This window comes from Paramormyrops kingsleyae, chromosome 13, assembly GCF_048594095.1.
Source record: "Paramormyrops kingsleyae isolate MSU_618 chromosome 13, PKINGS_0.4, whole genome shotgun sequence".
Lineage (NCBI taxonomy): Eukaryota > Metazoa > Chordata > Actinopteri > Osteoglossiformes > Mormyridae > Paramormyrops > Paramormyrops kingsleyae.
This window is the reverse complement of record NC_132809.1, coordinates 23646532-23672505: the sequence shown is the minus strand read 5'-3', so window position 1 is coordinate 23672505 and position 25974 is coordinate 23646532. Positions and strand designations below refer to the sequence as shown.

General features: G+C 43.9%; 1 protein-coding gene and 1 long non-coding RNA gene across 5 annotated transcripts; one reads left to right on the top strand and one right to left on the bottom strand.

Moving 5' to 3' along the window:
• Window positions 1–446: 446 nt before the first annotated feature.
• Window positions 447–4781, bottom strand: LOC140578212 (uncharacterized). The gene is made up of 3 exons (XR_011982302.1): window positions 4696–4781; window positions 2925–3065; window positions 447–1543 (listed from the first exon to the last, which is right to left on the bottom strand). It is a non-coding gene; the product is annotated as an uncharacterized lncRNA (long non-coding RNA).
• A 6150-nt stretch (window positions 4782–10931) lies between these two features.
• Window positions 10932–22886, top strand: tpm1 (tropomyosin 1 (alpha)). Of its 4 annotated transcripts, XM_023811250.2 has the most exons (10): window positions 10932–11174; window positions 11763–11888; window positions 15757–15890; window positions 16443–16560; window positions 16647–16717; window positions 17652–17727; window positions 18136–18198; window positions 18294–18363; window positions 19019–19097; window positions 19844–20074. In XM_023811250.2, the coding sequence occupies exons 1-10, from the start codon at window positions 11061–11063 to the stop codon at window positions 19845–19847; spliced, it is 855 nt and encodes a 284-aa protein (XP_023667018.1). In that variant the 5' UTR covers window positions 10932–11060; the 3' UTR covers window positions 19848–20074. The 4 variants fall into 4 exon arrangements, with proteins under 4 accessions (XP_023667018.1, XP_023667020.1, XP_023667022.1 ...); XM_023811252.2 differs by lacking the exons at window positions 19019–19097; window positions 19844–20074 and adding an exon at window positions 22027–22886; XM_023811253.2 differs by lacking the exons at window positions 10932–11174; window positions 11763–11888 and adding an exon at window positions 13894–14036.
• The last annotated feature ends 3088 nt before the right edge of the window (window positions 22887–25974 follow it).

The following is a 25974-nucleotide window of genomic DNA, read 5'->3' as shown; positions in this document are numbered from 1 at the left end:
CAATAGGATTACTAGCCTCCTCACAACCATGTAAAAGGTTGTAGATGAATGGGAACAGTAAACGTAGATACCAGAGCAGACATTTATATTTATATAGGATTGAGAATCTTAATGAACGTAGAGTAATTAAAAGCCTGGGCAGCCACAGAGCCCCAAGAAATTATCACCAATTTTATGGCCTGGTGCATGAAATAAGAAGGTCCATATAAATTGACAATTTCCTGAGGGAAGGGGGCACGTTGAAACAGGAAACAGACTGTGCACCTGTTTTCCAAATTAAAAGTCATTGTGACCTGATTTGTTGAAAACTTGAATAGGAATATCCTAGGTGACAATAAGGAGAAACATTCCTCCACAGTGAAATCTGTTAAGGTGAAAGAAAATGGGCATTTCCGATATTTTAATGATTCATAAAAGCAGAATGAACCCAAAAAATGCACATAATTCTAAGATGAAGTAATAGTACATATGAATATGTAATAAACAATGTGATAATCTGTTAATAGTGAATGGAAGACAGATGGTGATACATGATTTAGGTTAATTATTCGGTTTAAAATAGAGGATTCCTCCCTGGAGCTGAAAGAGTTGTCCTTAGGTTTTCTCTGACATCATCGGTAAAGTGTGTCTTCTCTCAATTCACTGCTATGATGAGATACTGTGTTTGGGGTCAAAAGAAAGTTCCCCGTGAACAATGCAGTGAAGTACCACACTGATCTCCTCAGATAGCAGTGGATAATGGGCTTCCATCTTGGATAATGGGCTTCCATCTTGAATAATGGGCTTCCATCTCACCCGAGTGTCACTCCAGCACTGGCGTGGTCTGTGAGGCTATGCCTGAGTCAGCACTGAAGCCCAGGCTATATCGGGCCACGGGCCGGAGCTCAAACCCAGGCTAATTTTGGACAGCTGTAAAAGCAGAGAAGAGGTGGGGCTGAGGGGGGTCCTGCTCCACCACACCCCCTTTGTTCCTCACGGATTCTCCTCAGCGACGAGCCAAGCTCTCCACGGGAAAGCCCTCAGCCGCCTCTGAAGTGGCAGCCTAACGGGACAGTGGGCCAGGGAGGGGGTGGGGACTGACCTGTCTGCTGGGTAACATGACACCCACACCCCCCACCAGATGCCACAATGGAAGCCCAATGTGTGCTTTTTGCTAGAAAAAAAAAGCTTGTTTTTTTACTGAAATGCCCTGCTGTTCCTGGGCAACAGGTTTCCCCACCAATGTAGGCAGGGGGGGTGAAGGGGGAGGGGGTTTGACTTGGTAAACATTTTCCGATTTCTCCCCCTTATGAGCGATGATGGCTTTATGAATGCCAGAGTAAATGGGCTTTGCAGCAGAATGTGACTGGTGGTGCTGGCAGGCTTCCAGTGGAATGGCGAGGCCTCACTGGGTAGGTGTGAAGGCAGGCCTCTGGGCTTCACCTGCGGGAGTCGCTCAGTAAAGGCTGGGCCTCATATGGCCATGCAGGAAAGCTGCGTATCCGGGGAATAACAGAACCTTGTAGTGTTCAGGGCCAGAAGAAGGTCAAGTATTGGTGAAGATCTACATACAGTGTGACAAAAACAATGTAGGGTTTATAAAGCTCATGAATGTCCATCACATTGCACAGTCTATAGTTTCCTTCGGAGAGAAACAATTTGTTAAATGTATTTTGAGAAAGTATATTGTTTCAGCCCCTATGGACCTTTGTAGTCTTTAGTTTTACTGGATGTGTTTCTGTTGGTTCTGAGTGATTGTTAACAAAAACCATTTAAATAGTCCACGGATATAAAGAGGTAACGATAAGTGAAGTGAGTAATGGAGGGAACTGACAAGGTTTGTTTCACTGTTGGACCTTTGGGTAAGGAGTAAAGACCCTGCTCTCTGACCCTCACTTGTCTGTCACTTTGGACAAAAGCATCTGTTAAATAATAACATAAATAAACAGAAAAAATGGCTTTGAAATCATCAGCATATGTGTGCTCCTTCTGGTGGTAATTAAGGTATTGCTCTACATCAGGTTTCCCCAATTCTTTTGTCAGAGGACCAGAATTCAACACAGAAACAAACAAATCTTAATCAGTTAATTGCCAGGGGGGTGTTCCACAAAGCAGAATTTCCCAGTTAACTGGATAACTTAAGCCAAACCTGGAAACTGTCCAGTACAAAGAGAGATAAATGACATCCCTACTGGACAATCCTTACATTCGGCTTAAGTTATCTGGCTAAAAAAAAAATCCTGGTTTGTTAACCTCCCCGCCCCCCAGGTTTATTAGATGTTTTTGAACTGTGTTGGATTCTGGCCCTCGAGGACTGAAATTGGGGAACCCCACTCTAAGTGATCTGGCAGGGCTAAGCAAGATGGTGCGGCTCTCCAGCTTAGGACCCTGTCTGATCAGCAGGCTGTTGGTTCAGATCCCCTGATCAGCAGAGTGGTATCACCATTGGGCCCTTGAGCTTGACCCTTAACCCCAATTACTCCAAGGACTCTCTGCCCCTCACTTCTATGTCACAGCCTTGCTGAGCAGGTCAGTCATATTCTCTGTGTCACTCAATCTTCATGAGATTGTACATAGAACAACCCAAATGGGTCAGTTATTCAGTTACAGACACTGCTGCGAGGCAACTGTAGGTCGTCTTAATGTTTGTCTTTAAGACAGGTCACGTTTATAAAATAACTTCTTTAAATTATGTGGAAAAACAGAAAGCCGGTAGCTAGGCAACACGCTCAGAACCAGGGTGTTATCTTATCTCCCGATAAGATGTCCTCATGGGGACTCCTGAATCAGAACATGAAGAAAATTCCATGCATGAAAGAGGGCTTGGATGGTGGTAAGGAATCTTATCTGATGCATCGCATGGGCAGTGGGCTCTGAAAGAATGGTCTGTGCTCCCTCTTCACCCACCCTTTTCTCACGGTATGCGAGAATACAGTAGTCCTCACCTATTAAGGCCAGTGCTTCATGCTGAAGGAATTTGCCTTCTACATTTTCATGGGGATCGAAGGACATCAGGAATGATTTGTGAGAGCTCGTTTACCGCCAGTCCTCCCGCCGAGCGTTTCAGAGGAACGGGACCGCAGCGCCTGGGTGGACGAGAAGAACAAAGCGCCCGCGTGCTTTATGCTCACTCCGTTGTGATGGTATCCTGACGGTTTCCGCACGGCCTGGACATGATGGCTGCATTCCGAGGGGGAAAACCCGCCTGCGTCTGTCTGGTGCGGAAATGTGAGGCGCACCGGCCTGGCAGCAGCCGACATCATCCTACGCGCCATGTATTTCAAAGAAGACTCCCCTTGGCTTCTCCCTGTGCTTCACTGGAATCGTCTCGTGCGCCTTTTAATTCACAAAGACTCGCAAAACTGATGGCAGCCACCCAGTATCACAGCTGTCTTTGGAGAAAGTTTGGTTTGGTGGTGTTTAATACCGACACGCTGATTGTGTGTGAAGTTTTACTGACTGTGGCGTCTGCGGGCCCCCATGTACTGTAGCCAGGCACTGCACCCTCAGAGTTAGCATGAAGCTCTATCCAGCCCCAGAGACTTCTGCCGTATAAGGTGTTGTGATCAGCCCAGCCATGCCCCCCCAGAACGAGACTCCTCCTCCGTACGACTGGTATGCTACCTGGGTGCTAACGGGGGGAGGCCCTATTAGCTTCCATTAGCGGCTAAGTCGCACAAGTAATATGGCAGCATATGGCACCATCGTGGATTCTCTATACCCCGCCGCCGGACCTGAAACAGGAGCCTCAGTGCACACACCTGCTGCCTGGTGGGGGGGGGGCTTTTTAGAAAAAGCAAAACGTTGAGCTGAAAATTAGCTTAGCCTGTCCACTGACATTTGTACATTACAAGTGGAATTCGCAGCCTGCCCGCTAAGTCTCTGTGCGGAACGCTATGAGAGAGCAGGCCGAGTTCCAGCACTATCGTGTTACCATCCGCTTCGCCTTAATTCATTATGTGGGTGAGCCCATGTTTTGTGACGGGGGGGGGATGTTAGTCTGTAGCTGGTGCTGTTTATTTTTGGTTCTTCATGAACATGGTGGATTAACCTGGCTGGAGATTGGTGTAGCTTTCCTGCCTCCGCTGAGCAGTGGAGAACTGCCTCCCCGCAGCTGGACCTCAGAGGCAGGCCCACAGGGAGCGGCCGTGCAGAGACCTGTTCCACATAGCCAGGTGAGCGGACCTTGGGATTCAATGGCTCAACATGCCCGTGCATGGCGCTGCCTTCTCACACCACGGGGTCTCCACCGCACTCCGAGCTCTATATATATACACACTCTACGTGGGCAGAAAGTGGACCCCAAGCCATTGGACGGGGAGCGAGGCGAGGCGAGGCACGTCCCCGGGGCGGTCAGCCGTCCATGCCGGCGCTGCTCTGGACCTGGCACAGGCTGAGCTGTGAGGTGACCGTCTCAGTCTCTCCTGCTGCTCTCCAGACCAGGAAGTAGAGGAAGGATGCCAGGCCAGGAGTCACAGAACGATCCAGAAGGCCTTGCTAAAGTGGCTTACAGGCTGCACAGAGTGTCTGCATGCTTCATATCTTATATCCTCGTGTCCTCAAACTGTCTACCCAGTGAACCCATCCTGAAAGAGCCTACCGGGGTATGACGGGACAGATACATTCAGCTTCTCTTCCTCCATCATTTCCTGTCACAAACTGCAGTGAAAGCGTAATAAAGTACTCAAGCACTATATCCACCATCAAGTTACTTACCCTGGACACAGTCCCAGTCCCGCTCAGAGCACACACAAGAGCAATTCGGCCATACTTACACTTGGCCCGGTTGCCTTATACCAATGCCTGAGCACGATAACACCACGCCCCCCCACTCCCTGAATGGTCTGCGCTCACATTGCGTCAGCATGCTTTCATCATCATTGTGCGACGGTGTTAAAATATGAAGAAAAGCACAATGGATGCCCTTATTTTGAGCTTATTTGGAATTGTTTTGGCATAAGGGGCAGCGTGTGGCTCAGTGCTTGTAATCACAAGGTCCCTGGTTCAATCCCAGCCTCAGCATGTCTGCGGGTCCTTGAGCAAGGCCCTTAACCCCCAGCTCCCTGTGTGCCCCAACAGGTGGCTGCCCTTCACAGACAGTTTGTTCTACAAAGAGCAAGTTGATGGAGGCATAAAAATAATTTCCCCATGAGGGACTATAAAGGTTAATTAATTAATTAATGACACACAGCCCTCATTTATTTATCGAATATGCAATGCAGCAATTTTCATTTAATTGCGGCCCAAGTATAAGAAGATAGTCCCATATTTTACAAAATACCTTGCAGTTTTTGTGTGTTTTATCCAGCTGAATTGGGAGAGAGCAAAAATGTGGAGCGTCTGGTGGCCCCCGAGGACTGGGTTGAGAAACCCTGGTCTAGTAGGAGTACAGATGTGCACAGAGACCCAGTTAGCCCAAATGCGTCTTTGGAGAGCAGGAGGAAACTCCCTCCTGCACACATCTGGCAGGTTTCACACCCATCCCTGGAGGACTGAGGCACCAGTGCTATTTCGAGTATATCTAATAATACTGCTAGTGGTATTAATTATGTACCACCTTATTTTTCTGTGGACTTTTCTGTGAACAGTTTTTCAGGATGACCCTTTTCACAAGCTTGAATCTCTGAACCTGTTTCACATAGTTTCATTGTGTCCTATCAGATGATTTTAGCTAAGACCTTTGGTCTGGGTGGTAGCATCAGTGTTCAGTAGGTGTCACACTTTCCTCACATCCGCAGTACTGGAGGTCTGCACCTTGCCCCTGTTCTGTGTGTATGGAGATTGCATGCGCTCCATGTCGTGCGCGTTCCCTCTGGGTGCTCTCATTCCCGGTCTCTCATGCTATATGAGTATGCATGTGTGCCCTGCAACGGTCTATGAATATTTCCCCCCACTGTGCATTATGCAATCGGATCTCCAATTTCGTCCTTTAACCCGGAAACTAATCATCAGGCGAACTGGAGTCTCTAAATTGCCCATTTGTGTGTTCTGCGATGGACTGGCACCCAATCCCTTGCCTCGTTCCCGCTGCTGCCTGGGATAGGCTCCAGGCCCCCCTGACCAGGATCAGCGGGTAGAAGATGGTCAGGTGTGCTCGGCGCTCCCTGGTTCATGCTTGCTACACATTTCCATATCCTCCTGTTTCAGTAAATAAAACTAAGCCCAAATCAATGCAGATGCAGCTCCCTTTTCCTGGGACATGAGCAGGTAAAACTAGTTCAGTCAAAATACATCCAAGGAACCATAACACATAACATTAGACCTCTGAATACATGTGCAGGATTATGGTGAATCACTGTGTTGTTCTGAGTCACCCGAAACAATCCTGTCCTGCATATTAAATGAGTGAAATACAGCCTGGGTGGAATAACCAGCTGTAAACGATCTATGCTAACCAGACTTCCTAATGTAAGTCTCCTTCTCTGTAGCCTTTCCTTTGTTTTCTGGAAGCAGTAAGAAGAGGTTATTATTAAATGTTTACACTGTGAATAAATAAGATCTTTGTCCATGTGCATTTTGCATAGCAGTTGAATAGCATTTCAAAGCATTGTGTGAGACTTTGATTGTATCCTATCTTCTAAACTACATAGCTACTCTGCAAAATATAAGCACACGGCCAGTGTCCCTCCTTGGAAGGCTGTGGTGGACCTGTGGACTGACGCTACGCACGGGAATCCATGGCTAGAGAAGATCAAGGCCTCTGGTGGACCAGGGTCAACAAACCAGAACCCGAAGTTAACTTGCACCAAAAATACTAAGATCGTGTAATTATGTGCTTTGATCTTTATATTACGTTCCCTATTTTTCTGGTCTTGTTTTTTCCTAAGAGAACAGGCCATTCTAAATATGTCCATAATTGTAACCTCATGTCGCTGGACGGGGATGAAAATAATATTGAAATCAGTTGACTCATTTTGAGTGTTGCATGTAAACTGGACATCACCAAGGAGTGGTCACACAATACTGTTTTGATGGACCTGTCATTTGGGAGGGTTGGGATTGTAGAGATTCTGGTCTGAGCTCTTGTGAGCTCTGTAAACGCAAGGCATGCCACCGGACTGGCATTTGACAAAAGCTGGCCTGACGAGTGCAGAGAGCTTGTCCCCCCCGAAGAAAGGTCAGTCATTTTCATTTGCAATGTGGGTGACAGCCAAAGTTTGGGTTTAACAGCCACTGCAAAAAGTCTTCACTCAATTACTGTGAGTATTTCAGGAGCCTGTGCTCTTCTCCTTGCAGTGACCACAGTGAGCAGGCTGTGGTGATGTGAGCAGGGATGTTGTGCAGACTGCAGATAATCTCCAGTATGTTTTCAAGCACCAGGAAGGATTGTGTCACATCTGACAACATTAAGATCCATTTCAGGTTATTTCTCAACAATAAAATATTTTTTCTTTCTTTTCAGAGATTCTAGTATTACAATGAGTTAAACTGAATTACAATGAGTATTTGTCCTACCAGTAAAGCGTGTTTGTCGTGTACATCTCTGTCCATATGATGGGAATGTATCATTTGCAATCTCTATGTCTTTTGTGAAGAATAGAAACATTTTATTGAGTTGGGATTCAGAATATTGCTTCATTTTTCTCAAAGCATATGAGAAATTTTTTGAAAATCTCTCCACTCTCTTGTAGCGCAGAAGCATATAATTATGAGCTGTACATAGCATTCTTCTATTTCAATTCAGCTTATAATTACACATCTCTGGATATTCAACTGATGGTTTTCTTAATTTCCCTGGCAGGGAAGCAAAAATGCGTTGAGTGAAGCTGCAGCTGTAAAAACAGCTGACATGACTGTAGCAGTAACCGCACTGGAAGGCGGAGGCGGCAGAAAGGCCTGCATGCTACATGCTGAAGCCGCCATTCCGCTCTGCCGGCCTGCAAATGACCAAATTACTTCATAAACCTAAAAGAAGTAAGCCTGCAAAGAGAGGAAGCGCTGTTGGACTCTTCCTTTAACCTTATCTTTCTACCAACCTAATTTATCCTTTTCAATAATGTTAAAACACCGGTTCGGTTTTTTTGCCCGGTCTCACCTCTACTCAATAATTTAGCATTTGTCATGAAACTGCCACATCAGTTACTTGATGGTGTTTGTCTTGCAATGACTGTTGTAACGTTTTGTTTTAAAAGTCTTATTTGCTGAGTCTGTACCCATTTGTTCCTCAGTGCTCCACAAAACCGTACAGCAGAGCTCAGTTATAGCCGCTGTTTTCATTCTTGGCATACCACCCCGAACCAACTAAGGAACCGCAGACACCTTCTGAGTCTGCTAGACAGACCAGAAATATTTTCAGGAGTTTAGAATAATGTTCACTTTTTTAAAATCCATAAACTTCATAAATCTCTTGATTCTCTCTCTCTCTCTCTGAGTTTGTTAAATTGTTTGCCCTTATGTGTCATTCTTATACGGTCTGGTATGCATTGTAATAATTCTGCGATGGTCTGTGAATGTTTTAAGGAAAGCAGATTATTCTGATCCATTCTCAGCCTGGTGAAAGTCTGAAGAATGATTGCTAGGTTGGCTTCCAAACTACGTGACTTTCGGTGGTTTTCAGGTTCCAAAAAACAAAATCCCACTCCGTGGTCACTTTCACAGCTAGCTATTCTCATGAGAGATTAATGGCGCTACGGAACAAGCCTTGCCCTGCAATTAAAACAATTTTGGTAACTGGGGATGAGATTTGAATACTATAGCATTCAGCTAGCTCCAAAAAATGTTTTTATCCATTTTCCAGAACCATTTATCTAATACATGGTTATTAAATATAATCAATTTATTATTTTTTAAGTACCAGAAGAAAATGAATCCTGTTTTTTTCCAGCTGAGCGTGTGGTTAAACCAGCCATTCACTTCTTTCTTCAGTAGCATCTATCATCAGTCCAGTCAGGCTGTTAAATGTCGATGAGTCCTTGTTTTAGCCTAATAGCCCTGATTACTGATCGCGAATAGTCAGGGTAGCATCGCGCTAACAGGGCTGGGCTCCTCCTTTCTGTCTTCGCTGCCATGTGTCCCGAATCCACCTCCCAGCAGCTGCCAGAGATCAACGTCCAGCTCACATAGGTGATACGTCCCACTGACTCTCCAGGCTGATCTCATTTATGGGGGGGGGGACTCAGTAACGTATGACATTCAGGAGGTGTAATACTGTACACTAGCAGCATCTGATCTCTCTCTCTCTCTCTCTCTAATCTCACAACATTACCTGCAAGACGGAAACGCCCTTCTTTTATATAAATGTAAAACGCCACAATGCAAAGCATATCTTTTGATTGTGCCTCTTAATAAGCACATGCTTACAATCAGTTAAAATTCTGCGTGTGACGTAGCACGCATGCCTGTTACAGTACGTACAGATTACAAGATAGTGTCTGAAATGGCAATGTTTATTTAGGTTAAAAACACAGCCTTGTGAAAAAGGAAATTTTCAGATGGGTTCAATATAATTCTGCTTAAATAACAGGATTGACAATGACGATAATAAATATTTTTTAAATATAGGCATAGATAGATCGATAGATAAAGTTTGAGAGGTAGTTTAATTTTAGGGGTGTACTTCATAAGGGTTGACCCCAGCCACATGGTGTGGTATTCTAAAAGAAATTTACAGACCAAGGCAGGTGCGTCGAGGGGGTGAAGGCGTTACTAAAAATACTGCCTGAAGGAACTTAAGAAGAACGAGGAGGACAAGAGCCGAAGCAGCAGGGCACAGACATAAGCCAGCTTCTGGCACCGCTTCCCTTTAGAAAAGACACGATTGACACTTACTGTCATTCGCTTGATCGCGCGCATAGTTATTTCAACACGTAGAAACAATCATAACTTATGTACTAAGTCGCAAAAAAAATCATTGTCATTTCACGTCGTCGAAATAGGTTATACTGAAAATTAACTTATCGCATATACCACGGAAGGAAAAAGATCAGTGATTATATATGATAGTGATTATACATGAACCCTGAGGAGCAAAAAGTTGCAACCGATCGGATCCACTGATATTGTTATATCAGATGCCTTGCGCCATTTAGATATTGAGTATTGGTATTAAGTGTTAAACCCAAGAGGGCCGGATTACCCATGCCTTCACCGTATGCTTTAATCAGGCTTGACAGCTGTGCCACATAAGTAAAATGGGCTGCTGGAAACGTCCGAGTACCTCGCCTGTCCCGTCGAGGACCATTTGACAGAACTCAGCAGCACTTAGGGAGCTGCCTGGGAAGTCATGAAATACACTATCGCCGGAGTGCATGTGTATCTGGTGTTGTTCAGATTGTGAACAATGCATCAGAGGCTTCGCTAACGCCATTCTTCCTTCATCACCACTGTATCACTGACGGGACAGTTTACCTAAGCTGAGGCGGCGTTACGTGGAGGCAGTCACGTTAGCAGGGATATATTAACTGCTTATAGCCCATCCTGCTTACTGTCTGCCGTGACATTCACGTTCGGTTCAGTCTGATCTGCTCCCGTTTTTTTTAGCATTAGATCTCAATCAATCTACATTGCAAAAATATTGGGTGTATTACTGAAACTGGTGTAATAATAAAAATGGACTAAATATAATAAAATTTGGACATTTTTATCAAAAATTTTAATAGAAGAAAGGCATCGAAATATGAAAGTCGGACATTTTCTCGAGTAATTAAATGTTTGTTTTACATTTCAGGGAAATTTTCTATGTATTTCTCTTCCCGTGTCTCCTAAACGCCACGGTTTAATATGTACAGTGTTAGAAATAGGCACAGACGTCTTGCTCGGGGTAGCTTCTTTGCCCATCAAATCCCATATATAGCCATATTAACGGTCAAATGTCTGGGAACAGCGAATCGTCTAACAGATCCATAAAAAAGACAGGGCAAGGGGAAGGGACCAGCAGAAGCTCTTTCCAAAAAAGTATTGGATGTCCAAAAGAATCCAGTCGCCCCCCTGCGAAAGTACATATTTGACAGGGTACAGTGAGAAAAAGCTTCCACTCCAGCTAGGCGCTCAGTCCGGCACAGACGCTCGAAGCTGCCCTCCGAGCAACCACTTCTCCGCAGTTTCTTTTGGGGGTTTTGTTGGTAGACAAACTATAAGCAGCCATGGATGCCATCAAGAAGAAGATGCAGATGCTCAAACTGGACAAGGAGAATGCCTTGGACAGAGCAGAGCAGGCTGAGGGAGACAAGAAAGCAGCTGAGGAGAGGAGCAAACAGGTCGGCATTTATTTTTAAAATAGAGAAATCGAATAAACCAATAGAAAAACATAATGGATCGTCTCTCCCTTACGGATTAATAGCAATTCCTCAGAAGAACGTACAAAATAAGGGACATAAAAGATCTTGAATTTTTTCCTCACACGTTTGGAATATTTTATTGCAAACTTTGTGGACACTACAAGAAAATAAACTCAAGTGACTAATTGCTCATTCATAATGCATGCCATAATGCATGCTATAATGCCAGTATATAAGCTACATCAATGTGTACAGTATATTATATAATCTATAATAAATATGGTGTATGAAATTGCCAAGTTATAAATTGCATTATTAACGTGGCCAGGCTTTTTGAAACAAATTATATTTGTTAATTTACTTGTTAATAAAGTTAATAAGGGGGGGTTCTGCTACTGAAGAAAAGCTGGGCGCTGCCAGCAAGGTATATCTTTAGCTGTGGTAGCTTCTCCTAACTTGTGCTCTTTCTTTCTGTCTATTGTCTCCGTCTGCGCGCACCGCGCTGATTCTGCGCGTGCACGCTCCATGGTTTCGCGCGTGCCCACGGCGGCATGAACCGCTACACAGCTCGAGGATGATCTGGCAGCTCTGCAGAAGAAGCTGAAGTCAACTGAGGATGAACTGGACAAGTACTCCGAGGCCCTTAAAGACGCCCAGGAGAAACTGGAACTGGCTGAGAAGAAAGCCACTGATGTAAGTAGCGGGGAGGACAGTTGTAACGTCACCACTCCTGCAATGCATCCCGTCTTTCCCCACTAAAAACGTGAAATATTAAAACTGGAACGTCTACTGTTATTCATATGAATACTAAATACATGCATATTGCATTTTTATTTTCAAGTATTTATTAGTTACATCTTAATGATAGGGATGAAGTAGACTACCTATGTTCTACATTCAGTTTTCTTGCAAAATGTTGGATGTAAAAAATATTCCCTATTAATCTGTAATTACCACTAATTATTACCACTGCAGTCTGACATACTTTCTCACATCCATGCATTCTGTTGCCCGGGGATGGTGAAGTCATTCATTTATTTACGTTTTTGTACTCAAATCTGAAATATCCTTCTAAATCATGCGTTGTTTCTGTCGACGAAGGGTATTGATGGCTAGGCTTTTAAAACATTCTGAAGTAACCTTACACACCTCAGAAAAAAACCTAACAGGCATTTATGTAGGAAACATAAACTTGCAAGATCTGCAGTCTCTATGTTGGGAGCGAACGGACAGTTAAATTTAGCCCCGTGCTTTATATGGTAAAGCAACTTAAGTAAAGGAACTTGACTTACTCCGTATGCCCACATCTAATAAGGACGATTATTAACTAATACTTACTTAAACTGGCCTTGCATTATATAATAAAACATACTTAACTTTAAATAACTTCATTTAGTTTGTGAATATCACATCGTGTTTACTATCGTGTTTAACTAATGAAAAGTTGAATTTACTAATGTTTTTATTACAGATATACTATACTATACTATATACTATACTGTATATACTATACAGCTGTTAACCCTTTGACCAAGGGCCCAGCAGTGACTGTATAAAGTGAAAACAACCTCTTGCACACACGCATATTTTTCTCATTCTTAATTTTGTGTGGAACATTCCACATTCATATTCATGGTTCATATTCATCTAGAAAACGGGGTCCAAATGCCTGCAGAATAAAAAGGAAGAGTATAGATTTGAATATGCTAATAGGTTTCGAAATAGGATCCGCAGCTGTCTTTGCTCAGAATGAAATACAGGAACTAAGTTGCCCAAAAAAAACAGAAATCATAATGCCACATTGTCTTTAGCTCTTAAGCTGCAACGGTACAATAACAGAAATAGGCTACTCAGATGGATTTATGTTCCAATTTTCAGAAGTTTTATGCGAGCTGAGTACCGAATTATTAATCCCCTGCAAGCTATTTTATTTGTAGAATATAAAAAGAAATATAATTCTTGACTGGTTAAATACTAGAACTATTAAAATTATTTCTAACATTTGGAGCGTTACGTCCATCCATTTTTCAAGCTCTTATCCAGTACAGGGTGGTGGCGAGCCTATAGAGTCTGTCCCAGGAAGCACAAGGCAGGGGCTGCTCTGAACGGTGCACTAGTGCAAGCTTCTGCTGTATTACGCATTGAGTACCATGTTTTTCTAATCACTTATTTCAAATTAACTAGGCCTATTCGTTCAGTGATTTACATACGATAAAATTTACGGACAATGAAATATAACAAATAAATCAACTACGGAGAAATGTGTATATTCTATATTGTTGACTGTTTTAATTGTTATTTTCAATCTGTAGGTTGTCCAAAAGTGACCAAGCAGCGTCAACGTGATCAAGGCGCATTTACCAAATTACATCAGCAGGGGGCGTACCATATAAATGAATACACTTATACTGCTTCTTTTGGAACGTAGATTGATGTCCTTATTATTACAGAAGTACAGATTTTCATCTGAGGTCGTGAACGGTTTGTCATCTCCTTCAATTCGGACAGAAAGTCCGCACAAAGTGCCCCTCTGTAAAGTAATTTGCCATTTGACGGCGCCAGCCCAGGGTATGAAAGCACACTTCCGGTGTTGCTGCCACAGCTCTCTTGGTGCGGTGCAGCCCGTCGCTTTTGCATAGGCAGCGCGTCATTGCACGTCTTTTGTAGGAAATCGCGTAAAGGTTGTTGGTGTTTTTTTAAAGAGGCCGACAAATAATGGCAGGCTCGCTGGAAGCCGTGAAAAGGAAAATAAAGTCTTTGCAAGAGCATGCAGATAGTGCTGAAGAGAAAGCCCAGAAACTGCAGAAAGAGCTGAGTTTGGAGATAAAAACCAGAGAAGCAGTAAGCCATGAAAAAATGAAAAAGTTTTAAAATAAGTATGCGATTTCACATACCCGTGTTTGAACGAACCTGCGGGTAAGGTGTGGGAGTATTGTGTTGTTTTAGGGCTCAACAGTGAGATTTATTTTGTTAGAATTATTTTGTTAAAGTGATGTTGATAGGGTTGTAGTTCTTAAAAACAATAACATATCATTAATAACGGAGTTAAGTGGTGCTGCGTTTGGTGTAATTATTAGTGTAAAGTCCGTGTGTAGTTCTGTGTCCTTTACGTGTTAGATCAGTAAACGAACTGGCATATTATTTGCGATTATGTTTTCCCTAACAATCCATGAAATTGTGCTATTAACATACTAGTAAAAAATTAGAACTTTGAAACTGCGTCGAAATTTTTATTTAAATTGACTAAACAATCGTGAATAAGATCATTTGGGTACTGTGGGTCACAGAATGTTCTCTGGTCATTAATATAACAATATTCACTCATTTAAAGTCAAAATATTAAACTCCTGGGCATTCTTGTATATGCGTATAAAAAGGCGTGTGTATTTAGGGTAATTTAGTTACTTTTCAAAGTCCCCCTGTTTATAAACGCTAACATGCTATGACTTTACGGGGATTTGTCTAAATTTATGATGTACACCTTTCTGTAATCTAATTAATCCCATAAGCAGGAGTCGCAGTTCAACGTTTCAACAAGGTTAACATCTTATGAAATAAAAAAAAACTAACAAATACGAATGTAGTATGTTAAAACTACAGCAGCGGGCAGTTGATGTGGGCGAACTTAGCCTGGCGCTAAGGAAAGGGTCAGAAATGGGAATAAAGGGCAGTTTGGTGTGTCGGTGGCGTGAACCGCGCCGGCTGCGTAGGGCTGACGCGGCGGACTCGACGCCGGCTTGGCTTTGCGAACCACCGCCAGCACCGAGTTATGTCTGTTGTTTTGCATTTATCCTTCTCTGTTGGTAGAGGAAACAACCAGGTGGGCCTAGATTTTTAGTTTAGGCAGTAATTCATGAATCTGCATTTTAAGGTTAATTTGCTTTAAACCTATCCATTCACTTATTAGGAAGCGCTCACTGCACTTCACCTAGTGTATAATAGAAATCCCTTTTTTGGCATTTGAAGTAATTTCTTCACCTCGCATTTGGTAGTGAATTAATCGGCTTGATGGGCCTATTGACAGGAGTAATACCTTAAACCTTTCAGGGCTGCCAACTCTCACGCATCTGGCGAGACACTCAGGCTTTCAGACTCACACAAGAAATCTTACGGCAAATCTATAGTATTACATTATAAACCTAAAATTAGCTACATCAAAAGCGTTGGGGTCGTTGGCAAATACTAGAGACTATTTACAAGGTAATAAAACTGCCTGCGTGTTAATGCCTGTGCAGACTTGTCTCACCTAAGTTAGCTGACCAAAGTTGTCAACCTTGACTTTTCTGTTTCCTCTTAGCCAAACTCCTTTGAACAAATGCAAGCTGGTATGTTTATATGTAACCCTCATATTTAGTGCTGAAATCTCTAGGCCCTAACACTGCAGTGCAGCCTTCACACAACACAGGAACTGAACAGACACCTGTGCAGATTCCAGTTAATCAGCAGAAGTGTGTGTGTGTGTGTGCGTGGTTCCACTGCTTTAGTGTCATTTTGTTGTGTGTGGTTCTGGTTTCTGTGTCTGTCTCACCATTTCGCTGGTGCTCTGCTGCGTTCCCCATAGGCTGAGGCTGATGTAGCCTCCCTGAACAGACGCATCCAGCTGGTTGAGGAGGAGTTGGATCGTGCCCAGGAGCGTCTGGCCACCGCCCTGCAGAAGCTGGAGGAGGCAGAGAAGGCTGCTGATGAGAGCGAGAGGTGTGTGTGTGGGGGGGGGGGCAAAAAGTGCATCCCTCTCTGGGGTGTCAGAGAAGAGATAATTGCCCTTTTAAAATATTTATATACCATCGACTGAGTATTTTTGCTGCTTCCTATTTATTATAGGTTAAGTGGCTTCATATGCTCTTATTGGGGTTTGCAAAATCATTTCCGCTAAAACCTGCTGATATAGAGTAGCGCCACTGTTTACAGACACAAGCGGGGATTGTTGTGGGAGAAACAAGCGGAGAGTAAAGGGTGAGACAGCAGCATAGAGCGGAGTTCTGTCTCCTTTGTTTCTTCCATAAACATCCCTCTGTGCCTCTCAGCCCTTGGGTGTAGTCACCTCCTCATTGTACACTGCCTGTGACAAGTTATTCCTGCTTATGTGACTTTCATTCTGTTTTTGTTGAAGTAGAAAAATTAGTGCAATCAACAGTCTGATCTTCAGAGGCCGGTTTATTTTTGCTGAACTGCAGTAGAGTTAGTTCTGAATGAGCCGCGCGAAGTGTTGGCGCACGGTAACACTAACGCAACGCTGTCTTCTGGCAGAGGCATGAAGGTCATTGAGAACAGAGCCACCAAGGATGAGGAGAAGCTGGAGCTGCAGGAGATCCAGCTGAAGGAGGCCAAGCACATTGCTGAGGAGGCTGACCGCAAATATGAGGAGGCGAGTTCCTGAATGTGCCCGTCGGCTTTGGTACCCGTCTGTCAAGCTGCTTGGTGGGTGACTCTGCTGTGCCGTTATGTCTGCAGGTGGCCCGTAAGCTGGTGATCATTGAGGGAGATCTGGAGCGTGCTGAGGAACGTGCTGAGCTGAATGAGGGGTAAGCTCTTTAATTCAGCACCGGGTCCCTGTCCTGCACCTGCCTGATGGTTGCATATTCAGTGATAAACAGGAGGAGCTGAATTAGTGTAACTGCTTAGTTAGGGTGAATACCCATGCATACTGCATCCCTGTAAGACTAAGAATGAAGACGGGGGTTGGGTGGCTCCGCTGGTTAGGGCTCTGTGAATAAGATCAGAATGTCATAGGTTCGAAACCCCTGATTGGCAGAGTGATGTCACTGCTGGGCTCTTGAGCAAGGCCTCTAACGCCAGTGGCTCCAAGGACCGGCTGACCCTGTGTCGCTTTGGATAAAAGCCTCTGCTAAATAAACGAAGAGCAGTGCTGTGAAGTTCAACACACTGTGTTAGTCTGCATGACACCTTCGCCCATGTAACCCAGAGTCGCTTAGATGTCGCCATTCTCCTGTGTCAGCATTGCATGTGCAAACCATGCCGCATGACTCCCGTGATCTGAATGGCCTTGCTTTCCTCACACCCACTAACAGACAGGTACGAAAAGCAGAGGAGCAACTGAGAGTTTTGGAACAAAGCTTTAAATCATTAATGGCTGCTGAAGCTCAGGTATATAAACTAACCTTTTACACCATTAACCTGTCCCTTCTTTAGTCTCTGCTGCTTTACTCTTGAAACCACTCTTCTTGTGAATTTTATTTTTTGTTATTCTAAGTGGTGCTTTGTTCCTTTCAGTGCTAGCCTAGACCTTTCTAGAAATCCTGCTTCTACACAGCACAACATTTTGTGATTCTTTGGGTTCCCTTCTCCTGTTCTCTGGATTTTTATTGTGTTTTTCTACTTCCTGTCGCTGTCTCTGCCATCTTCCTGTTTTCTACCCAACTCCCCACACTTCCTCTACACTCCACCCTGCCCCACCCCGCCTTCACCTCCGCACCCTGTCTTCACCTAAAACGTCAGAAAATGTTCTGAACTTGAGGAAGAGTTGAAAACTGTGACCAACAACATGAAGTCACTGGAGGCCCAGGCTGAGAAGGTAGGCCTCTGTCCTGTGCTGGAGCTCACAGTTCACATGCTTGCTCAGCCACGGTGATGAATATCACATGCTTAGTAAGGAACCAGCATGTCCCAGCCATTGTTCTTCTGTGTCCTGTTTAGGTACAGTTAACAGCACCTACTTTTTATATGGGAATGAGGGCCCAAGGTTGATGTTGTTTGGTGTTCTAGGTTAGTGTTTCCCAGCCCAGTCCTTGGGGACCCCAAGACAATCCACGTTTTTGCTCCCTCCCAGCCAGACAGTCCAGATTTTTGCTCTGGGAGCATAAACATGGACTGTGTGGGGGTCTCTGAGGATCAGCTCTGAAACAGGTTCTGTTTCAAATCCTCCAGGCAATTCTATCTCTGCAGTGTCTTGGCTAACCTGTTGTTCCCCGTCCATCCACAGTACTCACAGAAAGAGGACAAATATGAGGAGGAGATCAAGGTCCTCACCGACAAGCTGAAGGAGGTGAGTTCACATCGGCAGCCGTGGAGAGTCATGGGGGGGTGGTGGCCCTTTCAGTGGACAACCAAATGACTCTGAGGTCCTGCTTCCTCCGACAGGCTGAGACTCGTGCTGAGTTTGCTGAGAGATCAGTAGCCAAGCTTGAGAAGACCATTGATGACCTGGAAGGTATGGATCTCTCCTCATTCCAAATAAATGGCCAGGACCAGTTAGACAGAGGATGGTTTGAGAAACAACTTACCAGCTGCTGCTTAGCCTGTGCTACCTCATCTTTTATCTTTATCTGTTATTTTTTGCTTTATGAGAATTCGATCGCTGTTCTCTCCATCTCTCTCTTAAGTAGAAACCCACAAATTGAATTCTGTTGCCTTTGCTCAAAAGAAGTGACGCAATAGATACCTTTCCTGCGTTGAAATAGGGAATCATAGTTACAGCAGGTTGAATACAGGAATCTGGTGATTTGAGCCCGAAGGTGCAGTGTTGCCCTGCGGATGGGAGGTGCCTGCTGCACTGCTGGTGGTTGACCATGTGGCCGCAGCGTGACTTGCCGCCTTTGGGGGTCCTTAACATCTGCAGCATCAGTCTGCATGCTGTTTATTTTGAACCTCCAACCCCATCCTGTTTCTTCACTGTTTAAACCCATTCATGCGCTCTTCAGTTTTTCCTCCGTTAACTTCTTTCCTCTCCCATTTTCTGTCCGTCTCTCACTGTGACCTGTCGTTTGGGTGGACCACTCCTCTTCGTTTGCACACCCATCCCTCCTGACGTATCCCCATCCCCCCGCCCCCCGAATCCACCAATCCCCCACCCCACTCCCGCGTAGATGAGCTGTATGCCCAGAAACTGAAGTACAAGGCCATCAGCGAAGAGCTGGACCACGCCCTCAACGATATGACATCCATGTAATTGCCCACCTCCTCGTCCATCTCCCCTGCATCCCCCCCCCCATGCCTGTCCACCTCCCCTGAGTTTGCTGTTGTGTCTCTGGCAGCCAGTGGCCCATAATTCTGTAGCATATTATTACGACTGGATGTTTGACTGGTCTGCTGTGAATTATGGAGGCCGGCCTCTCGGCTGTGCTGGAGCCCTGTTGTCTTATCAGCCGAGCCACAGAGTGAGCTGTCTGTTGCTCGGCTGTGGGAACAAACCATGGTTTAAATACCAGAACCCACACAACAGATGCGTAAGATACTGACCAGCGGATCTTATGCGAGTGGCTCTCCTCATATCCAGCCTGCGGTTTCTGTAATCTACTGAAATGTGTTTGGAGTACTTAGTTCTTAAACAACGCATGCAGTGTGTTGTTTGAAGTGTATAATTGTAAACCACAATCTGTTACACTTCTCCATGTTTCCCATGTGTCGTGTGCCAAACTTTTTACACCCTCTAACAGTCACCTGCAGTGGACGCAGGAATGCCGTTTGTGGTGTAGATCATTAGGAACTCCTAACAGGCCTTGTCCTCAGACTAGAGAGAATGCAGTTTGATTAGCACCCCCTTCATGTCAAACCATCGCCCCTAATACCGAGTGTCACTGACCCTGGGTTCTAGTGGTTTTGACACTTTTACCCTCCAACATCCCCCCCCCCCCCCCCCCCGTCTTGAGTCCCTCCCCACCTTCAAGTTTCGCTTCTTCTCTCCCGCACAGATAAATTGTTTACTTTGCGTCGCCCAGACATCTCCGGCCGGCTGACAGGTGGCGCTCTGTTCCCTCTGCTCCTGCACCCAATCCCTTCTGTCTTTGCCTTTGCCCTCCCCCCCCCTTCCCTCTCGGAAGCCGCCCACCAGCCGTCTCTCTCCCATCTCTTGTACAGAACCTTTGATTCATTTTTGCTTTATGTAAAAATAAACTTCCATCTATGTAAGCTATACCTCTTTATTTCCTGTCTTGTCTTTTCTTTTTCGTTTCTATGTCCCTTAATTTATTGTTCAGTGGCTTTAATAAAAGGAGCCTGTATCATTCAGCTCATTGGTCATTTTCATTTTAAAGGTTGTATAGAACGGCCCAAGCTAGCCTCATGCTAACTCTGCTCCTAGACCAGGGGTGCTCAGCTCCAGTCCTGGGGGGCCGGAGCCCTGTGTGGCTTAGTTCTTTCCCTGTTCCACCATAAATTATTCAGCTCAAGAACTGTGTGGTAATTAGCACAAGGAGTTGAAAATGAGGGGAAACCCAAAAATGTGCAGGGCTCTGGCCCTCCAGGACTGGAGTTGGGCACCCCTGTCCTAGACTGTCTGCCTGCTCTGGGTTGCTTGGACCTGGGTCCGTTTTGGAATCTTCTGAAGGAGTTTGTATCTGATGGATACATTCAGGCTTTTTTTTTTTTTTTACTTTTTTTAGTTTAATTCTAGTTTAAAGGGATTTAGGGTTCATGCAGGACATCAACAGTGAGGACCTTAAAAGCTACAGTATGTTATTGAGGCCTTGACATTAGTCTCCTCTGTGAAGAGCCAGTTTAACATGGTTATGAGTCAGTTTCTTTGAGATGAAGAAGAATTGCACATTTGACGCATGTTTTGGTTTTGGGAAACCACAATTATGGGCTCATGGTATGCAGAATGTGTCAGGTTTGTTTCTGTCACACACACAGTCAGTTGAACATAGAGTAATCAGTGTTCATCGTGTGTGTGTGTGTGTGTGTGTGTGTGTTAGAGAGAGTGAGAGACGGTGAGAGTGAAGGTGTTGTAGTGTTGTACACTTAATTCTCCTTAAAGCTCACTCAGAAGTCCATACTGTGTAATATTTGATTAGCTGCAGAGGAGTGTCCAAGCCTTTGTGTGTAGAGATTTATTGTATATGAGGCTTTGGATTCCTTCCATCCATTTACTAGCTCTGTGTAAAGGGCTGTGTCTGTGTGTGGCTGGGTGGGTTTGTGTGGGTCATGTATGTATTACACTGTGGGGACATTTGTGATAAGACCCTGTTATTTAAATGTTGTGGGGACCGGAAGGGGAAACTCAGTTTTATATAAATCTGTGATGGAAGTGATAAAACAAAAAATTGCCAAAACACTTGTAATTTGTTTGGATACTTATGGCTAAGGTTAGGGCTGGATAGGGGTTAAGGTCGTCATTGTTGCGATTAGGGTTTTTCCCCATAGAAATGAATGGACAGTCCCCACAATGAGGTGAATATGTGTGTGTACGTGTCTGTGTGTCTGTACACATATCATCAGGACAAATGAAATCCACATAACGAACCTTTAGTATTTTCATGTAAGGAATTCATGACACTGCAGTGGCTTCTGATTGGTTAGCTCAGTAGTGTAATGCAGCTGTATGTTTAGATTGGCTAATTTGGCCCTTCCCTGGTCAAGCTTCTGTCAGGCCACCTCAGTGATTCTGCCATCCCAGAGCAGAAGGTGGACCCCATATTACTGTTAACCACCGTAACCATCTGAGGGCCTTCATTTCTATATCCTCCTCCAACTCTAACTCTCTGGCCTCTTTCTCTTTCCTCGACCTGCTCATGCACTGCCCAGCGCCGCCCCTCTAACAGCTCGAAAAGAATCACATTTTTGCTTATGAACTGAGGCCTAAAGTAAAGACTTAAAAAATCTGTATAAATTTCCCTGACTTCACTGAAGAGTTGCACAGGTAACAAGTGGGCAGTCATGTGATTAAAAATGCTTTTTGCCCTGTATTAATGTCAGATTATGTTATGTACAAGGCAGAGTGACTTGCATGATCTGAAATATCAGTCTCCAGACCAGCACTTATCAAATACCGTGGTTTCCCCATGGATGCGTGTCATACATTGAGTGGTGCAGACTGAGAGTCTGGGCCGGGTGCCTTTTACAGCCATTGTTAATTTTTTATCTGGTATCCTAACAGAGAAACTGTCCCTTTCTAAAGAAGAGAACCTCAACATGCGGCAGATGCTGGACCAGACTCTAATGGAGCTAAATAGTATGTGAGGGCCGGGGGTGTGTGGTGTGTATCTGCCAAGCACACCAGCCCCCCCCCAAGCCACTTCGAGGGGACGGACACCACCCGCCGCTCTATGCTGTTGTTCCCACTTCAGTAGGTAGGGGGGTGTTGAGATCCACTGTCCCCTACCGCAGAAGTCAGTCATTCATAAAATTGAAATTGTATGAAAATGTCTTTTTTTTTTTTTTTTAAGTTGACTGGTTAGAATAGGTTAGACTGTGCAGTTTTCTCACAAACTCTGTTCAAGTGAGTAGACATTTAAAAGCGAACAAATGTGGAACACCTGTTTCAGCCATAACAGGCATTCATGAGTGATTTTAGCAAGCAAGATTGGCAGAATTTGCACTTAATTTGGGATTAATTTACCATTACTGACATAAATGTTAGCCAAATTCTCACTACATACAAGACTGTCTGTTTCTTTGTGCCCTTGTGTATGGTGTGAAAGTTAATGTAAGTATGAAGAATCTCATCTTCACACAGACCAAAGGTAACTTGATTTGCCAAAACGCTATTTTTAATAGCTGTGTACCATTTATTATAATTTAGGAAAGAATTTACTCCATTTTATATTTATTTTACATTAATATCTTGTTTTCGATGGTATGGAAAATTAGCTGTCGGTGCATTTTTTTTGTCTTGTCATTTATAATTGTGAGGTCATAATTTCTTGCCTGGTGTAGTTTGTGGACATATTAAATTTGCCCTTTTAAATGTACAAAGGTAATAGATAACAATAAAGCAAGTTTTTAATATTTTCTAAAGTTATCGTTTTCTTTTGAGTTTTCATTCCGTCTTATTGAACATATTTCTGTCTGAGTTCTGTCAGCCAATGGTAGCTTGTTTTTGATGTATGTTAAAGTTGGCTTCACCTATTGAACAGACATGAACAGAAGACCTTCAAATCCTGACACAATAGAGGGATTTGCATTGATGGGTGCGGTGAGGAAAGCAGACGCAACAGAGTCTGGCTAAACCAAACAAAAGCTCTTAACACAGCCGAGATGCTGCCCCCTAGAGGCCTTCGGTAATAATGTACAACAAGTCTTTGATTTTTTTAGAAAAATGGACAGACACTGATTGCTCAATTTAAAAAAAAAAAAAAAAAAAAAAAAAGCCCCATAACTTATATATAAGCTAAAGAAGAGAACTTCCAAATTTCTCATTGAGAACCTTCAGCCATGACACCTTATCTAATTAATTCCGAAAAATTGTTTAGGTTGATTGTGAAATGCTTGGCAAGTATAACTTGGGATATGTTTGGGCTGACAATTTTACTTTAATAATGAGTGGCACAGGCTGAAGTGGATCACAGAAACGAAGAAATAAAACGAAGGAGCACTTTGCTAGTCTACAAGGTCAAGGGGCGTCTCACAGTTTTTTCTCCCTGACTGCGCCTTCTGGCATGTTCCTACCTGATACTGCTCTCTGGAGACGGGAAGGTAATATGACAGAGGCAGCCATCAGGGGAGATCAGCCAGCAATCCCAGAATGCCCTACTCAGTATAGCCCAAATAACTCCTGATCGAAGAAACACTGAATTACTTCCTGAGAATTTGAAACACAAATACAGTTACCAACATCTGTGTGAAACTTGTTTTTTGATACTTGCTCAGTTTCATCAGCTATTGTGAGAACTGCGTGCACTGTCATGTATTAGAGTTTGTGGTCACGCTGTACTTTCCAAATACCTCCTTTAGTTTTTTTTTCCTGTGGTTGGGATGTAAACAGTTTAATATCTGACCATGGAAAGTTAAGTATGAAGGGTTTGTGTGTCTCATCAGATACTTTTATTACTTTTATAAAGGCTTGTTGACTCTTTTGATGCAACGCTAGAAAATCCTGATGGATTTAATGAGTGCATCATGGGCATGTTCAGTGCTAAATGAAGACTTAAAATGGTCGTGTGGTTGGATGACCTTTATGAAATCTGTACAAAACCAAAATTAAATTGTAAAACGGATTCCTAATTTTAAGACACTGTGTAAAAAATGTCTGACCTAAACAGTCGCTTGTAAACTCCGCAAAATTGGAGCCTGTGGGTTTGGACACCACAAGATGGTAAGAATTGGAAACCATACTGTTTTTCTTTTCATCTTTCTGAAGTGGATTCCTTCTTAAAGGTTAATATCGTGCTTTTTGTTTTGGAGTGTTGTGCTATGTGCTGGCTGAGAAGCATTTGAGTTTCTGGACTACTGGATTATTTTGAGCAGATAGGAAAATACCGGGTATGTAATTACAGACAGGCTACTAATGTAATGCTTTACTTTTTCAGTGTAATTTATCAATGTTTATTGTTCATGCTATGCATGAAGAAAAGAGAAATTAATTGCTAATGGTTCAAAAGTAAATTTAATCTGTTCATCTTGCACCCGCTCATCGTGTCCAGGTCACTGGAGTACTGGAGCCTTTCCTGTGCAGCACAGGGCAGGGCTACACCCTGGTAGGGAGGCCAGACCATCACAGGAGACATAGTCTTATTCTAAGGGCAATTCAGAAACACCAGTTAGCCTAACTGCATGTCTGTGTACTGTGGGAGAAAACCCACATGAAATGGGGGGAACATTCACACCCTGGAGGTAGCAGTGCGCCCACGCAGCCACCCTGCCGCCGTTACGCGGCCTTTTCAGCAAGTGCGGCACCGACCCAGAGCTCTGCACACCGACCAGGAAGTGAGGACTAAAACTGAGACTCAGACTGGTTAGGTGTTACACACAGGAAACATGGTTTACTCAAGCTGACCTTGACGTTGATGCATGAGACTGAAAATACTGTTTTGGGTATTTCAAACTGCCTTCTTGTAAGGCTAAGCTTGTGCTTATGTCAGCTTATACTCTGCCTATGCCTGTTACATGAACGGCGGCTCACCTTGCAGATAATGACAGGTGAGAATTCACCGATGGGCCTGGTTATACACGGCAATTTGCAAGCCTGTGCTCTCTGCAGGGCAAATATTTCACTCTCAGCCATTTTTGTAGAAACTTCTACATTCCTCACCACGATTCCAGTAAACTAGGCTCCATATACTCTGGGTGATTTTGTTTAAATATATTTAAAAATATGTTATGGGTAATGATTGTGGGATTGTGGGACCTGGGTTGGAGTTTGCTTGTTCTCCGCCTGTCACCGTGGGGTCTCCTCTGGGTGCTCCAGTTTCCTCCCATAGTTCAAAAAGATGCTGAGGTTAACTGGAGTTTCCAACTTGCCCATATGTGTTTCTATGTGAGTGAACGGTGTGTGTGTGACTGGTGTGTGAGTGACTGGTGTGTGAGTGTGCCCTGCGATGGGTTGGCGCCCCATCCTGGGTTGTTCCCTGCCTTGTGCCCGTAGCCTCCGGGATCAGCTCCGACCCCCCATGACCCTTAATAGGATAAGCGGTTTCAGAAAATGGATGGATAGGTAATGACTACAGATAATGGTTTTTTACTTGAGGGTGTCGTTAAAGAGTTTCTGTATCCGCAAAGAAGCCTTGTATTTACTGACATAAGAGAATAATTCACATTAATATCATCAGTCTGAGCATAATACAGGGAAATGACCCGAGTCATAACCATCCATCTTCTAGCTATTATAAAATTAGCGCTATAGCAGGGGCAACACAGAAAAAAAAATACTTGACATGTATTGTTAACATTCATCAACATTAGCATGATGCCCATTGGTCTACAATACAGTGTATATGTACAATGAGTATGTTTGGGAATTACTATATATTTAGGGATCCCTTATTCAGTTTCTTGGTATCGGATGAACAAAAAGTTTCAGCACTTGACCACAAACCCATTGACTTGTAATAACTTCATTATACCGTCACAGCTTTTTTTTGGGGTCACCAGCGGCACTATCGTGCGT

Excerpts from the sequence above, each read along its gene's own strand:
- tpm1 (XM_023811252.2), top strand. The coding sequence starts at position 11,061 with ATGGATGCCATCAAGAAGAAGATGCAGATGCTCAAACTGGACAAGGAG. Across the intron at positions 16,718-17,651 it reads CGTGCTGAGCTGAATGAGGG|AAAATGTTCTGAACTTGAGG; the intron begins GTAAGCTCTTTA and ends CTAAAACGTCAG. Across the intron at positions 17,728-18,135 it reads TGGAGGCCCAGGCTGAGAAG|TACTCACAGAAAGAGGACAA; the intron begins GTAGGCCTCTGT and ends GTCCATCCACAG.